Source organism: Rhinolophus ferrumequinum, chromosome 7 (genome assembly GCF_004115265.2).
Source record: "Rhinolophus ferrumequinum isolate MPI-CBG mRhiFer1 chromosome 7, mRhiFer1_v1.p, whole genome shotgun sequence".
Lineage (NCBI taxonomy): Eukaryota > Metazoa > Chordata > Mammalia > Chiroptera > Rhinolophidae > Rhinolophus > Rhinolophus ferrumequinum.
This window is the reverse complement of record NC_046290.1, coordinates 64,366,248-64,384,006: the sequence shown is the minus strand read 5'-3', so window position 1 is coordinate 64,384,006 and position 17,759 is coordinate 64,366,248. Positions and strand designations below refer to the sequence as shown.

At 39.7% G+C, this 17,759-nt stretch overlaps 2 protein-coding genes across 3 annotated transcripts in view; both read right to left on the bottom strand.

Annotated features, from left to right (window-relative positions):
* The window catches only part of CAST (calpastatin), a 69,942-nt gene extending 68,232 nt beyond the window's left edge, over positions 1-1,710 (bottom strand). The window contains exon 1 of one of the 2 annotated variants that reach the window (XM_033110393.1): positions 1,573-1,710. The gene's annotated coding sequence lies outside the window, so the exon portion shown is untranslated. The remainder of the gene's footprint in view (positions 1-1,572) is intronic. The other variant, XM_033110396.1, reaches the window with a different exon arrangement.
* A 5,317-nt stretch (positions 1,711-7,027) lies between these two features.
* The window catches only part of LOC117024608 (acidic proline-rich protein PRP33), an 83,673-nt gene continuing 72,941 nt past the window's right edge, over positions 7,028-17,759 (bottom strand). Inside the window, exon 4 of the mRNA XM_033110020.1 lies at positions 7,028-7,141. Coding sequence (XP_032965911.1) covers positions 7,054-7,141 — 88 coding nt within the window. The 3' untranslated portion in view covers positions 7,028-7,053. The remainder of the gene's footprint in view (positions 7,142-17,759) is intronic.

Genomic DNA, 17,759 nt, shown 5'->3' with positions numbered 1-17,759 from the left:
TAAGACCTAACTGGAAAATAAGCCTTAGCATGATTTTTCAGGATGCTCTCAATATAAAATAAGCCCTACCGTATTTCCCTGAAAATAAACCCGGGTCTTATATTAATTTTTGCTCCAAAAGACACATTGGGGCTTAATTGATATTATGAGCATCCTGAAAAATTATGTTATGGCTTATTTTCCGGTTAGGTCTTATTTTGGGGGAAACACGATATGTAATCAATTCCTCTAGCGCATTGGGAATGTTCTCTCAAAGCACGTGAACTGAACCACAGACAACGTGAATATGCTGCTTCATAAACACTGCCGTGCAGTCTGCAACACTCACTTGTTTATAACAGGCTCCAAGAGTCCTTGCTGCGTGCACATGGATTGTCACTCCACCCTCAGTGCTAGCGGCCACCTACCCCTTCTCCATCAGTCAGCAGATGTGGCCTTTCCTAGTTAGGCATGATTTTGCTACATGTCACTATTTGGTTTTAATCCTATACTGTCTCCTAGAACCCAGACAGCACTCCCTCCCCACCACAGTCCTAGCAACAAATATCCTTTCAGATGCTGAACCATCGGTGTGAAAAGTTGAATTCAGTGCCCACAATCAACACATCAGGAAAAGGCACTCCATAGTTATTGATAAGAAAACAAATTTTCCCATTTTGATGGTAGGTGCCACTCCTTATTGACTTCCCCTGCAATGCAGAGGTTTTCTCTCTAAAAAGAATCTCGTACAGCAAGAACTTTCCGGAGTCGCTGATTAAGCTGGACTGTTCCTCTGATTCATACTTGGATTCCTAGAAGACTAGTCAGAAGTCCCAAGGTCTTGTCCCTTAAAGAAGCTTCCTAAACTCTCTGGCTCATTTTCTCAAAGCATAAAATGGGACTAAAGAACTTGCCTCTTGCACTGAGGACCGCTGGGACCCTAACTATACAGAAAAGATTGTTAAATCTCTACGTAAACACTGCGTTCTTGAAAAATAGACACAAAAAGTGCCCCTCAAAGATGTTATCCGATCACAGTCTCAGGTTGTGTTCAAGGAACTAGAACAGAAACGTGTTCCAACAGTTGCCATGCCACGCCCAGCGTGTATCAGGTACACAGGAGGGGTTACCCTGAGTGAGCTCATTGTCTAAAACAGCAGTCATCACAGTGGAGGGGGCAGGGCCGGCGGAGAAGGCGGGGGTCTGGTGTAATCCTAGAGATAAAAGTGCCAAACTATATAGACACAGCTGCTGTTTTTCTTCTTTCAGCATTATTCCCGGGTCACGTATATGCCTGGTTTTGTAACCCTGCCACGTCGGGTGACCGGACACATTCCCCGCTGAAGAGCCAGCAAGTGTCACCGACTAGGGAGGAGGGGTCGACAAGTAGCACACTAACTTAGAACCCATTTGAAAAGGAATGTATGTATCTTCAGACTCAAGAGACTAGAAAAAGCGCACGTCCAAGCCGGGGGAGAGCCAACAGCAGGGTAGGTAGGAGCCTGGGACACACAGGACCTGCACGAAAGCGGCTGCCGCCCTCCTGGGAGTCAGACGCAGCCTTGGAAAGAAGCGGCAGAAATCAGTACTCACTCTGTGTCAAGCTTCCCGGCCCAGAGACTTCAGCTGGGTTGTCAGGATGTTTGCATTCCTGGTTGGGCTCGGCCCCCAAGGTTTCAGTTTAAGGTCCAGCAGAGCCCGCGGAGAGCGGCTGGGCGGTCCCGGGATGCGACGCAGGCTGCTCCCGCCCTCCTCCCGGGTGACTCATCACGAGGTGGCTTCCCAGAGGCTGGCTAACTGAACAAGTGGGCCTGTTAGGCAGGCCACACTGCAGGCTGATGGCAGAGGTCTGCTGCTCCTAGGCTGTCACCCTTTGACTCTACCAATATCAGGGAGCAAGGGGGGGGTGCTCTTTGTGAGTGCTCTCTGCAAATACACGCCCCCAAATACCTCTTTTCAAATTATAAAGCAAGTTAATAAGGACCACCACCAAGGATTCAAGAAAACATTTCAAACTGTATAATGGATTTTTTTTAAAAGAGCCGTTTAACTAAGTCAGAATTTTACTGAATTACTCATTATGACTAAAAATTTCACAATAAAAATGGATTTTAATCCATTGCATAAAATAAGAATTCATGAGTCCATACTGCTATAAAGAAATGAATGAATAAATAAATAAATAGGGGAAAGGAAATACTCTTTCTTAGAGAAGAATGTCAATGAATAAACATAAAATGCATGATGGAGTTGAGAGGAAAGAGTAATGAAATTTTAAAGAAATACGGAAACCCAATGTTTCTCAAGGCCATAAACCAACGACAATAAAGACTCTGGATGCTGAGCGTGGGCTGTGAGTGCAGGAGGTGGTGGTGGTCAGTGACTGAGGAGCAGAGACCTCACACCCATCTAGTGACAGCTGAGCAGTGACTCGCTGCTGCTTCCAGCCAAGGCAGACGTGACGGCCAGCTGGCATTAAAAAGATGGGGGGCTCATCTGCACAACTTTGTACCTGACATCCACCGAACAGTCAAAGCAGGTGGGGTCCCTTTGACTTCTGCAAGGTGTTCCTCACAGCCACCTTATTTATTTTCATTTTTCATTTACTTCTGTTAAATAATGCCGGGGAAGTAAGAGCCCTTCCAACTAATATTTTATAATTCCCTGAACAGACGAGCCTGTCCTTATAATTCTTCTTGATCAAAACATAGCTTAAAAATTCCTTTTTTATTTATCATTAGTATTTTCTTTCTCTCTCTCTCTCTCTCTCTCTCTCTCTCTCTCTCTCTCTCTCTCTCTCTATCTTTCTTTTTAACTAAACCTCAGCTCATCTAGATTTCACTGATGATGCACTTCTCCTGTGACAAAAACAGCACAGGGTGACTTATTTGGGTCACACCTCAGTAGGGATGAGCCCTGCGTCTCACAGTCCCCAGCGTTAGGCAGCATAGCTCCCTCAATGAAGGTCAGTATTTCCGTGCTCCTAAAGAGTACAGATGAGTAATTATGTGTTATGTAACAAGTCCTCCAAAGCTTCATACCCTGCAAGACAGGAAGTAGCTCCTTTCCTAAGAGACAAAGAGGGTATCAGTGCACCCTGATATTCTGTGGCTATCTAGTCTCTGAGGCTCATCCTTGCTCCCAGTGTGGTCCTCATACCATCTGCGTCTGAAACACCTATTAAATATATACAATTCTGGGCCTTACCCAACGCTGGTGAATCAGAACTTTCTGGCTCGGAACCTAAGAATCTGCAGTTAACCAGATTCTCCAATAAGGTTTAGGTAATCTGAGGTACAGGTAGTCTACACTAATCACTTTCAGCACAATTCAGCATCCTTCTTCCTCAGATTGTGGTTGCCAGACCAGAAGAATCAGCATCAACTTGGAGCTTGTTAGAAAAGCAGATTCTCAGCCTCACCCTAGTCTACCTGAAGCAGAATATTCATTTTAATAAAAACCCCATGGATTCAATAAGCACATTAAAATGCAAGAATTACTGCTCTGGAACTTGTTTCCCAAACTCTGGTTATTTGTATATTATCTATAATATATATTTTTAACCTGCAATTAGTATACTATATTTACTTAATGTTTTTAAAAATAGTTTTACTTTTTAACCTTTACGTTAGCCTTGTTTTAAGCAAAACTATTCATGGGATCATGAATTTGAAGTGCTACTTCACTTTTTAAAAGTACATTAAAATATATGCATAATTATTACAATAAAAATGCTTTCCTGTTTAACACACAGAGTCATCTCACAAACCACAGGTGGTCCAAGGACACTGTGGGGTGAGGCTGACACTGAATGCAGGAATACTTTCCATAGTACACAAAGACTTTACCTAGCCCCTCACGCATATGACAGATGAGAAAAGTAAGCAACTGAGACAAGAGCTATGTTGCCAAATTACCACAGCTATTTATGGCAGAACCAGGACGAAAATCACAAAGTATTTCTCTGACAGGTGCTTACTCCTTCACAGATCTCACCTCTAGCTGGGAAAAAAGCTGTCTGTACCTTCTTCTGTTTAAAAAGCCTATCATCAATGATGTCCCTTCAGTTCAATTATGTAATTCCCTTGTTTTCTTTTCTTCAGTGGGTATTTTAACTCGGTATCACACATTTGCAAACCTTCACTACATATTGATAATTTCCCAGCCAATCAATATGTACCTTTCCAAAGTAGAATACGGAACACTCACAACCGCAGGAGGCCTAGTAGAGAGGTTGAAGCATGTGACTTGTATCAGTCAATCAGATATGCCAAAAAAGAATGAGATTGGAAGTGAACAGTGTAACAAGACCATGACCCACTGGGAAATGTGTGTTATGATAAATCTTGTTAGTCTTCAACATTGGCAGAGGCAGAGTTCCTGCCATCTGGTCCTAAATGTGATAGGTGCTGAGCTGTGGTAGCAGCAGAAAAAGCTCTCACAGTGTGGCTAGGCATTGTTTATGGCTGTGAAACTAGATTCCTTCTGGAGGAGCCTTCTGGATTTCTCTATGAGCTACCTGCTAGCCTTAAGAAATTATTTTTTGGCTTGAACTAGTCAAGAGTGGATTCCAATCAAGCTAATAACCTTAACCAATACATCTTCTTAATAGCTGTGGTTTTCTACAGAGAGATTCCTAATGTAGGTTCAACCTTGCTTTCCTCACCTGAATAAGGAAGTGATTAAAACAGAAGTTGCCTGAGAATTCTTCCAGCAATAAAATTGCATGACTGATTATGGATCACAACTATTTTCACATTGGCTTTAATAAGAACCTATGTAATTTCTGCAACCTCACTAGTCCTCATTATTCATTTATCAAAAAATGAATTTTAAGCACTAGACATATTACAATAATTGTTTTAAGTTAGAAATATCTATGACATTTAAAAACTTTCGATCTTCCAAGACCAGCACTGCATGGCAGAAGCGGTATTATTTGCGTATATAATTACTCATTTTGCAAGAATTCTTATAAAACAGTTCTGCAACACAAGGTAACTCCTCTAATTATTCATAAATTTCAAATTTAATATTTAAGACAGACTTGCTTTTCTTAATATTGTAAAATTATCACTTATTTTAACTTTCAAGTCGAATGTGTCCAGAATCAAGAAACCAGGACTAATTCTCACAGCCAATTTATATCTACCATTTTGTCATGCGTTTTCTGACTGTATTGAGAGAATATTACTTTGCCTGTGTGTGTTATGATCATTACTTGTGTCATAGAAGGCTTCCAGTGATCACAAATGCTACTTACCCCAGCTTTTCTAAATAAGCATGGGAATGATGATACTGAGTTAATAAAGGCCTTTCAATCTGGCGTTAAAAGAAGAAATAAATAGGTATACTATATATATATAGTATATACACACACATATATACACACATATATTCTTTCTTTCAATACTGCATTAGAGTTAAAGATATGAGAAAGAGTGAGGAATTAAACCGTGGGAAAACTAACATTCAGGAAACTGGTGAACGAAAGTTGAGTCAGGAAACCAGAGTAAGAAAGAACAACAGGGGAAAGAAGAATGGAGGTAGGAGAGAACAGTTTTAGAAGCCAAATAAAGAATGGCAAGCTTGCCATTAAATACTAAAACAATAAACATGTGGCTAAAATGTCTCCATCTCCCAGCTTCCTGGGACAGAGCAGGCTTTGGGGGAGACATCCAAATTCTTTATAACCATTCCAACTCAGAATGATTGGAAGATAACTTCCTGCATGAAAAAAAAGATGGAAAAGGGACTGTTCTTCTGACTAAGTTCAAGAAAAAAACTGAATGTGATTTTCCACAATGTATAGACATTCCAAGACTTTAGGGACTAACAATTCTGGAAATAATTTACAAATGATTCACTAAATCTCACTGGGTTGCGTTTTGCCAATGAGGCTTCTCATTTTTAGAGACATAATTTAAGGATAAGCTAAATAAAGGTCCTAAGACCATAAAAGACAGTATATGTCTGGAAAAATATTTTTTTCGTTAGGATGGTATTCAACTCTGTGCCCAACCTCTTCTCATTTCTCAGCTGAGTTTTCACAACTTTTGGGGGTTTGGAAAGCGGCCAGGACTTTGGGAGGCAATAAAATATTAACTCTTCACCAAGCAAGTAACATACATGAGAAAGTACACAAATTTCCTTAGGAGAGCCACCAGTTTTAAGGAAAAAAAGGCTTATTTAAAATAGTTGTATAGACAGTCCTGAAACAGGTTAAGGTTTTTGATAATTTGAACATAATGGAAGAACACAAATTGAAATGGGCTAAACATAACTATTGTATACAGAGGGTGCCAAAACAAATGTATACACATTTTAAGAAAGGAAAAACTGTAATAAAATTGTAATACTCAATATATACCGATAATAAAAGATGAATAAAAGTCACATGTATACCTTTTTTTGGCACCCCTGGTATATTAAAAACTTGCAGTTGCTTCTCTTGAAAGGTGACATTTCAGTGATTTTTGTAAGTTGCAAAGCTTTTGAAGTGTTGTATTACCAAAGAATACTCAATCAGAGCTTATGAGGTCCAGCACGTCGAGGACCTTGTGTGAACAGGAAACTGGGTTCAAACGCCACCTGCATCTTACTGGCTTTGTGGTTTTGTCAAGGGTATTTAACCTCTCTGAGCCCTGGTTTCCTCAGGTACAAAGGAATAATAATTATAAGGTTGTAAGGGGATTACATAAGATAATTACATAGCATACTTAGCCGAGAGCCTGGTGTGGTTTATGCTCATTAAAGTATTTTGAATTAATTTCTGAAGTTGGAGGACTATATTTCTTACCCCCAGTGTGTACAAAAGTCTCATATTATTTATAGATATTTATGAAAATAATATTTATTGGGCACATTATTACATGCCAGTAAAAATTATAACATAAATGGTTTTACTAGATTTTAAATCATTCAAATCATTATTAAGAAATTGCATCCCTCCACCCCCAGTGCAGAAATGATATTTTTTTGTTCAAAAACTTTCAGTGATATATGGACACTGTTTGCCTTTCCTATAGGCTGCACCCACTAATGACACACCTTAGAACAGGGGTCTTTTCACGTTCAGGAAATGACTGACCTTGGTGGCCGGGGCTGTTCCGCCAGCATGGGTTCTGGAGGGTTGACTGCTCCCATGGCTTGTTGTATTTTTCTTGAAAATAGAAAATATTTGTTTCAGTGGGGGAAAACATCTTAACAACGTACTCAAATTTTCACCAATACCTTCTCAAGCAAAAACCAGACTAATATACTAAGCACACAAAAAAATGAGTATCTTTCAATTTTTTGTATCTTTGCCTGAGACTATATCCATATTAAAAAGGAAGATTAGGTTGAATAAATCCCAATAGGTCAATATTTAATGATTATGGAGAACTGCAAAAATCCTCACATGGACAGTTGCCATTTTCCACCACAATGCGGTCCCAGAAACGCCACTCAGCGTGGAGCGGTTGCTTTCTCTCTCCCAGTGCTGTAGAGAATACATCAGTACCCCCTCTGTGGAGGGTGATTGAGCAGTAAGCATCAAAGATGTAATTCTACTTCTAAAATGTTATCTGTGGGAAATAATATGAGAAGAGCAAAAGCCTTTTCTCTTCAAAGATATTCACCATAGTATTATAACATCAAAAAGCTGAAAACAGTATAGGTAGTAAAAAATGTTCGTTGAGTGCTTACCATGTGCCAGGTAATTATTCTATTAGAATAATGGAATTATAGATAATGCTAGAATAATAATGCTCTACTAAAAGAACATATGAGAGCATTATTATAATTGCTCTAAGCATTTTAATTACCATGTATAATAACTTATTTCATCTTTGCATTACCCAACACGAAGCTGGTAATATTGCTATCCCCATATAGGTGAGGAGACTGAGGAATGGAATGAGTACATAATGTGGTCATCTATAGCTAGTACAAAGCAGGATGTCAGCTTCAGATCCTATTCTCTTACCTACCTATCTTGCTTCTGTAATTGGGCATTATGCAATGGACAGCTCCAGGGTGAAATATGCGATTATCAAAAATCATGTTGAGAAAAACCTTTTGTTAAATGAAAACATATTATTCCTATTTTATATATAGAAAAGTAAGATTATAAAATGGCATGTAGAGTATAATCTGTGAGGTTCATATGGGTTATCTTCTGATCGCGGAGTTAAGGGTGATTTTTAAAAATATTCCTCACTGTGCTTTTTTGTATTTTCTTATATAGCTATTGAACTGATGAAAAAACAATAAATGGGGGAAGGCAGGAAATGTAAAATACACAGTTGCTGTTTCAATAAGGCTTTGATACCTTATATCTCTTATATCTATAATTCAAAGAAACATATAAACTATGAAGTTTTATTGTACAAAATGGTGAGATTATGATCCAGCTATAAAATATGAATAACGTACTCTAAATACTAGATGCAGGAGGGAGGGTAATGCACTAACCAGCTGACGTATAATACGTTAAAGAGTTGTATGACTATGTAGCAAAATGTTTAAAAATAAATCATTGAGAATGATTTGGTTTAATCCTTCAATATTTAGAAGAAATATTTAGCAACATTTATATTGCTTAATTTTTTTTTTAAATGCTTGCCATGAAAGCTTGAGCAGAAGAAGCCTTTTCCTTCAGGGTAAATATTGCCTTAGCAAGAAGAAAAGACAAAACGTAGTTTGCTGTCCTCAAAGTATAAACTCTATGTGTCCACTGGCTGGCCATTCCCAGAGCACTTCAGGAAGACCACCGGGGTGGTGATCTAGAAATAGCAAGGTGGACACATTTTATGAAATGGTATCTAAGCGTCCTCAGAGGCATTTGCAGGAGTCCCAGGTTCTCGGGCATCACCTGTAGACTAAATAAATAGTCCCTCCTAGGCATACAAGCAGAACCATCAACTACGGGAAATAAACTCCTAGATAAATGTGAAAGGAATAAAAGAGGATTCCAAAAAGCTAGTAATGTGGGTATGATATGGGAGACGGTGAAAGAAGGGGATGGCCTAAATTCTATCCATATTACAAGTCTCTTTCCAAAATACAAAGCATATTAACAAATAGCTTCTGATACCCACAGTGTGTACATGGATCGGGGCTGGACATAAGTCCAGTGGGGGTTGTTCATTTTAACAATGATGTTGTTCATTTTAAATGGGATTGTTCATTTTAACCTCGTTCTCCTTTCAACTTCTTCATTTTCCAGGGAGAAGACTAAAGCCCGGAAGGGTCACATCATTGTCAAGTGTGCCCCAGCCTCCCCGCACTGCAGCTCTTAGCCTTTGGTCTCAGCTCTGAACAAGGAAGGGCACAGTCCAATTGTGTGCGAACTACAGGTCCCATTCATCACCTCAAAGCCCACACACTGACCCTTGGCTCATGTGTCAATGAATACCAATATAACACGTCAGCTAGGACTTGCCCATGAGGATTGAAAAGCTTGCCTTCTGGCTGAGTTGTGAAAATACTAAGTTAAAAATAATAACTATTTAAACACATGTGCTGATTTTTGTTTCACCCCTCTATCAACTCGAGGTTTACTTTTAAAAAGTGATTTAATAATAAATTCAGTGTCTTTTAACTCAAAAGATGACGCGCAAGTTGAGGGTCACTCCGCTCTCCTATGGGTATGACCTGTCACCCCGCGAGACACCTGGATTACCTAGTCTACAAGGGACCAATTTAATTTATTGAAACATGAGTAGGATTTGTAAACATGATCTTTCTTTTCATTTTTATGTAACAAGTATTTATTAAGCCCTTAGTCAATGTCAGACACTTAAAACACAATGGAAAACTTAGAAATACACACGTATACCAAAACACAGACTCCTCATTCTCAGATTAGTAACCAGCGTTTAATTACAGATTGTGTGGCTGATATATGAGACGTGGTTCTCTTTCTCCAATTATGTCTGACTTCATGCATTCCTACCCTCATTCACTCCCTCACTGGACAGACATTTATTAAACCTTGGTTATGAGCCTGGTGCTATTCTAGGCACTGTGGATGTAATGACCAACGAAACAGAAAAAGGTCCTAATCTTATAGTGCTTACATTCTAGTTAGAAGACTCAGACTCTAAATAAGTCAACAACAACAAAAAAAGATTATTTCAGTAAGTGATGAGTGCTGTAAAGACACTAAAACAAGGGTAATGTAACAGAGTGACTGGCCGAGGGTGGCGTCAGACAGGATAGACAAAAGTGATATTTGACTGAGACCTGACTGCAAATAAACCAATCATGTAAATATGGGATGGGAGAGGGAAGGCATTCTAGGTAGCTAGAGTAGCATGTGCGAAGGCCCTGAGGTAGGAATGAGCTTGGCAAGCTAGCAGAACAGAAAGAAGTTAGCGCAGGTGAAGCATGGTGAGCACAGGCATATGAGATGAAACAGGATGCTGAATCAAGATATTTAGTCAGTAGTGACAGAGGTTTAGGATGGCCCTACAGGCAGGTGTGTTTGAGATCATCAGTTTCTTCCAGCTTTGGCCTGCTTCCTGATTTTCTCTGGGTGCTATCTAGCTCTCGTGAGTCCTCCCTTGACTTCAGGTGAAAAGTTCTCAGTCTTCTGGCTTCATGTCACCCCCTGCTTACTTTTGCAAGTGCCTTCTTCACCCTCACTCCCCCATTTGCTTACCATCATCATTGGTCCATAGAAATCCCACTCTGGCCTAGACATATCCCTCACCTGGCTAGGTCTTCATTTCAGTAGCTAGTGACAGGGCAGGATCTACCCTCAGATAGAAGAGAATTAATTCATCTACTCACAGAAAGCAGAAACTCTCGAAACCAGCGCATTTGGCTATGACTCTGTATTTGTCCGAACATACAGATGTGCTCTAGTCTCTAAAAGATTAAGATGTTAAATGAGGACACCGATACTATGATAATTCAAATTCTAAGTTAAATTATCTTTCCCATAAACCTATAGACTTCTAGACCATTGAGCAGATTTTTCCTTGCAAACAAATCACATTCCTTCTAATTTGTGAGCACTTTTTTTAACTCAAGTTTTATAGAAAGGAAATTGTCGGGAACAGCCTGCCCTTCATCCCAAATGTCAAGTCGCAGGGATGGAGCCATGTCCTCCCTGCACTTCAGCATGTCACAGGGTCTCAGCTCTAACAACTGACAGGGACAGAAATGTAATCCCCCACACCCTACTTGCCTCTGCTGGACTCAAACCCCAGGACACCAAGTCTGGTCCATGACATCACGCTGGACCAGCGTAATCTCTGCTGCTCTGGCACAGGCTCCTGAGTGGACACTGGGCCTGTTTCCATGGACTGTGAATCCACACTTTCTACTGTAAACAGCCTCTCTCACCTCCAAAGTAGTTCAGTGTCTGACAGCAAAGAGCCCCACAAAAGAGGCACCTCATGCTTGCACAGAGAAGTTCAATAAAGAATGCCCGGATTAAAGTAATTCTATCTGCAATTGCAGAAAGGCATGGAAATAACTAATTGCATACCTTTTTGTGAGTCTGTTGTGGTTGATAATAAAAAAATTTATTGAATGAATCAGAACTGACTCTTAAAAACTGTTTTCAAAGAAACAATGGAGTTCTAAGAGCCAGGCGAAGAGTTGTCGTGTCACTATTTCCTAAAATCTCGGGAAAGGCCCCTGATGGAAGCCTCATTTCATCCTGAGACTCAGTGACTCTGCAAACAAAGGTACTGCATTCTCTAGAATAATGGTTCTAACTTTTGATATATATGGTGAGATCCCTGTCCCCACCAAATGTCAGCTATGAAACTTGGGCACATTGATGAACATTTCTAAACACTAATTTTCTCATCTGAAAAATGGAATGGCCCTACCCATATCTCTGGAATGGCCTTACCCATATCTTGGAGGGAGACTGTGAGGATGAAATGAGATGAGGGATGACCTTTGGTTTCTGGCCCTCAGGTGGGAAATCCCTGCTCTAAAGAGAGAGGTCCAAAGTCTTTGGACAGGGCGACCCCAGTGGGCCTAGTTTTAACTCATGAGGTGTCTTAGTGGCTGTTGAGAATTTCTTTATTATTATTTATTATTTCTGTAATCAGAAAAAAGAATTGTTTTTTCATTGGACGGGAAAAAGTGATATTTTTTTCCTTAGTACCAGCTATGATTCTCATAACAGACACATTAAGTTACTTGGAAACAGTTTGATCCTTTTGAGGTTTGCTTTTAAGTTTTGTTAGGTTAACAAGAGCAGCCTTCAGAGTAGGAGCAACTTTTTTTCAATACAGAGATGCTATCCTTCTGTGTAGTATCTAAGTAGAACCCAATGATTCTGAAATGGGGGAACACATCCTGTTCCTGGCCTGTGTGAGCTCTGGGGAACCCACAGACAGTACGATTCCTCAATACATGCTAGCTAAGGGAGGCCGGAACCACACACAGGTTAATGCTGAAAGGCCGTCCCACTGAGTGTGGCCTGCCAGAGCCAGGGTGTAGGTCCTCGTAGTCCTACATCAGACATCAAAGATGAAGGCCCCTCTGGACCTTGCTATGAAGGGTCCCACAGGTGCCGACATTGTCACAACAGTCTGTGGGGGGCAGGGTCATCACAGTCTGCAGGAATAGACATGACTTCAGTGTGTTTCCTGAGAGTTGCAAGGGCTCATCTGAAGTACTACAGGGTGTCAGGTCAGGATATTGCAAAAGAGGTGATTTCAATAGTTTTTGTTGCACATTTAAACATTAGAGAATATCTGGAAAGCACTAGTAAAACACATTAGTATATGAACAAAGAAATAAGTCAGTGATGAGGCTTATGACTGATAAAAATTTAACAACCCAACTCTAAAACTGTGCTCAAGTACTTTCAGAGTAAATGAAGTTAAGTTTATAAGCTGGGCCACATCCTTCTTTCAAGTACACGTTTGTTTCCCTTTTATATTAATGACGTTCTTATGTAAGGAAATTTAGATTCGAAAGAGAGGAGTGCTTCTACCTGAAACAACTAAAAAAAAAAACCCAGACAATTACATGAAAGAGTGGTTTTCAGAGACTGGACACCAGGCAGGACAGGACAGAGTTCCCTGAGAGGGAAACAAAGGGGGGGATCCCTATGATTGCACAGTTTACGCCTGGACAGTTTTCAGGCTGCCAGAACATGGAACTGGAGGAAGAACCCAGTAGGAAGCTAGTGGCTTCTCTGGGTTGAGGAAATGGAGCTGGGAGTTCCGCAGGCCAGGTGGCCGCCAGGGAGAGCACCAGAGAGGAGAGCTGCAGAGAGAGCTCCAGCGATCTGCACACGCCTGCCCAGGAGGAAACCTGAGTCTGGGGAAAGGACACCCAGAAGGAGCACAGGCATAATCGCTGGGGGTCCCACGAGCCCTGAACAGGACGTGTTCCCAGCAGTCAGAACCACTGGGTAGAGTACACAGAAGGAAAAGTCAGCGCTCCTTGGAGGGCTGCTCTGGTCTAGCCAAACAAAGCTTAAAAAGTAACCCAAAAGATCAAATTGTTCCCAGGTAACTTAGCTGTGTCCCAGAAGAAAACTTAAGAAAATTGAAGGCAACAAGAACAATAAACAAGCACCCAACGAGATGAAATTCACATCCATTTGGCATCTAACAAAAAATTGCAAGGCATGCATAGAAGCAGAAAAATACAACTTTATTTTCCTATGCAGGAGAATATGATGTTCAAAAAGTATAGTATCTTGATTGTATGCAGTGCTGGCTATACATATCTAGACGTATAATAATAGGGCATAGAATTTATATACACATGTGATACCCATGTCAACTTCCTAGTTTTGTGTTGCACTGTAGTTACATGAGATGTAACCAACAGGGAAACTGAATGAAGGGTACACAGGACCCATCCATACTATCTCTGCAATGTCCTGGGAATCAACAATTGTTTCAAACTAAAAAGCTTTTTAGAAGTACGCCAAGCCGAGACATAGAAGATACTTTAAAAAAAAAAACAAAACACCCAAATCAAACTTTTAACGATAGGAAATACAATGTCTGAGATGAAAAACACACTGGGATTAAGAACTGAGGAGACACTGAAAAAGAAAAGATCAGCGAACTTAGCGACGTAGCAATAGAAACTACCCAAAATGAGACAGAGTAAAGGAAGAGATGAGAGAGAACTGAGAATCAGTGAGCTGAGGGACTTTGCGCAGCTAATGTATGTATGCCTGCAGCCTCCAAAGAAGAGGAGAGAGTTGAGGAAATGAAACAAAATATTTTAAGAAATAATGGTCACAACATTTCCAAATCTGATGAAAACTATACACCCACCAATCCACGAAGATCAACAAACCTCACGTAAGAGTGAGGGGTTGGGTAAGAAGAAAGGCGCAAGTTGGTTTTTCGATTCTCATTCCTCAAAGACTTCCGGAGGCAATGAAATATCCTTGTGTGGGGTGGGAGCATTTCCCGGCCATGAACTTGGTCAGAGTTCCTGCAGCCTCCAACCCAGTGATTGTCTTCTCCCTCCCAAAGTGCAGGGGAAAGGAGCTAATCCATTTTTCCACCAAAGTAATCACAGGTATTCCCTGGGGAGCCCTCAGGAGAGAGCAGGCCAGGGGATTCTCCAGGCGGCAATGATCAAACATTAGTAACAGACCGGATGTTGTTAAGTGATGAGATGTCTGAGCATACAAATACACAAGAACTTTCACCTTAAATGAATACTGAAACCTTCAGAGGTTCAACTTGGCAGCCGGCACGCTCAAATAATTGCTCAAGATATTTCTGCAACCCTGTTTCTTGAACTGACCTCAGAAACTACAATACATTATTCGGGTATCCTTAGAGGCAAAACAAATATTTAGCCTCTGAACAGAGATTAAAGTTTCTGAAACTATCAAAAATTAATCAGATTCATGTCTGGTAAATATGGGAAGGCTATCAAACTGTGTAACACTGATTTTAGTGAAAAAACTACTGAGGGGAAGATGAAACTCTTTTGTGCTCTGAATGTAAAAGTAGAATTAGTTTTAAAATTATTTGAACAATGGAGAGCACCTTAACTATATAAATTTTCAGATTACTACTGAATTTTGTATTATTGATTTGAGGTCACTGTTTTCCTTCCTCTTTCATACCTCTTGCATCCAGATGTGTCTTAAAGTTAGTATAAGAAAGCTTTGGTCAGAGTTTGACAGTTTTTTGTTTGTTTGTTTGTTTTTTCTGTATTAGCATTTTCCAATCAGTGCATTTTCAGATCCGTGGTGTCTTAGGTTTGATGAAATCTAGTATTTTTCAGGATAAAACTCGCATTAAAATATATGTTTTGACATATTTGTTAACAAATCAGTTCCATTACTTGTTAGTCACCCTATACAATGACAAGAAACATTGTTTCCACATGAAAACACACGCTTTATTGGAAAACAGTATCTAAAAAAAGATTGTCTTTCAAAGGGGTATGCAGATTCCCCAACACTAGCCATTATAAAGCTGTGACTCTTATTTACAAATGTTCTTTTATACTGTGGTTATAAATAATCTATAAATAAGAACAAGTTGCTTTTATTACCAAAAGAAGTATAAATGTGTGCTACCACAAATGCAATGCACTAAACAGGATATGTTGGCCCCCAGGAAACACTGATAAGTAAGTCCTAGTAAGTCAGTCTTATCATTAAGTCATCAGATCACATAGAAATTCAATTATTGAATGAAATGTCCCATACATAAAAGCCTTAATAGCACACACTGTATAGCCACACTTCAATGACTTGTTTTTGTTTTTTTTTCTGATTACTCAGTGCCCATTCATCATCTCCAAGCTAGCTCACTAGGTCTGAGGTGGCTGCATTGGCGAGGAGTTAGGAGAGCGCCACCTTCTCCTGCCTGTGCCTCTGCTGTGACTTAGGTTCCCTCCGTGCTGCATTTGCTAGCTACAAAGAGGGAATACCTGTCCCTATGTATACTTTGTTACATTTTAGATTCCTGGGAATTGGAGTGATTTAATCTTGCTGTATGGTCTTCTTGAATGAAAACAGGGTACAACACAAGGAAGAAGAAAAGGAAAGAGTTAGAGAAGTGAGTTACAAAAGTTGACAAGAGTAGTAACAAAGTCTGTGGAGCTGGCCTTCGATAGAATCCTTAAAATTGGTGATTTTATGAATAGTATCAGATACTAGTTAAAAGCACAGACTCCGTAAAGTGAGTCCATTCTGGGCTCCACTACTAAATAACGGGGTGACCTTGGACGGGTACTTAACCAGGCTTCTCCTTAAGTCCCTCCTCAGAAGAAAGCAGTTGTTGTAAGAGGGGTGTGTGGGTGTATGTTGACCTCTAGTTCTTAACAACAGTATTTACATAATTCTCTTCTCCTCCTGTCAATCTACTTCTCACTAAGGTGTTAATAATATAGCATCACCCCTCCTAGGAATACCCACAAGTGAAAATAAGGACCCAAGGGAAAGCAATGTTCAACTCAAAGGTTAAGGAAGTTGCTAATGGTGGAATTTCAGACATGAACAAGCCAACTGGGAAAATATTATTACATGATGCCTCCTAAATATATCTACTTGATAAGACTGCCCCTTCAGGGGTGGGAATGTACCTCTAAGCCTGTTTAAATTGCATGCCACATTTTTGGGGTGTTTTTTGTATTAACATATGTGTGTACTTTTCGGAGGGAAAGATCATAGTTTTCATTAGATGCCAAAGAGATCATGATCTAAAAATATTTAACAATCCTTACCCTCTCAGCTGCCTTACTGCTTAAATACTCATTCTTTGTATCTAAGAGACGCACTTCTATTCAAACATACATACACACACACACACACACACACACACACACACACACACACACCAGCAGCAGCGGCAGCCTTCCTCTCAAAGCATCTCTTAGGGGCTCCCAGGGGGAGAAGTTCACATGTAAAACATGTCTCTCTTCAAGGTCCTAGCAGACAAGTGCATAGATTTAGTTCTGATCATTGTTAAAACACCCTCTCCCATTTATTCTTTTATTATCTATGCTGTTTACTATTCTTTTCCCTCTGATTAAAAAAAAATACATTTAGAGTAAAGAGAAAAATAGAAAGAAGAAAATGTAAGTAACTCAAAATCTTGTCATTTGAGAAAAGTTCTTTCCGTTATTTTTCTATTTTTATGCAAATACAAAAATATACATAATCTGTTATAAATATGTCATATAAATGGAACTGTAAGTCCTCCTTTCTTTTAACCTAACATAAACATTTTCCTCTACCATTAAATGTGTTCTAAGCATCGTGTTAAAGATGCCTCACTTACTACATCTGTACCATAAATTCACCAACTTACAAGTATTACTGCTGTACATTTGTTTCTCCCCTAGTTTGTGATGAATGTACTTGTACACAGAGCCATAAAGCACACCTTTGATTGTGTACTTGGAACAAATTCCTAAAATTGAAATTTCTGGGTCAAATCGTTTAATTGTTTTTCTTATTCATGATTTTCAGTCACTTATCTCACATTTCTAAATATCATTTATGTTTTTATTAAAGGAAAAACCTAATCATATTTCTAACATTTCCAATCTTATAATTTGTAAGTTTTAAAACATTTGAAGAAAATTTACATAAGAAGTCAAAATCAAGCCTCTTTCTTAAAATACACACACACACACACACACACACACACACACACACACACCTAACATATGCTCATTCACAAAGTCAACAGTGTATTATCACTGCTGAGGCGAGAAATACTTGATCACTTTTGGACTGTACCACAGCAAAGAATTTCCTCCTTTGCACCACTGGGTGTCCCCTGAACTATATGGATAGTACTAGGCTAGATAGATAGCACCAT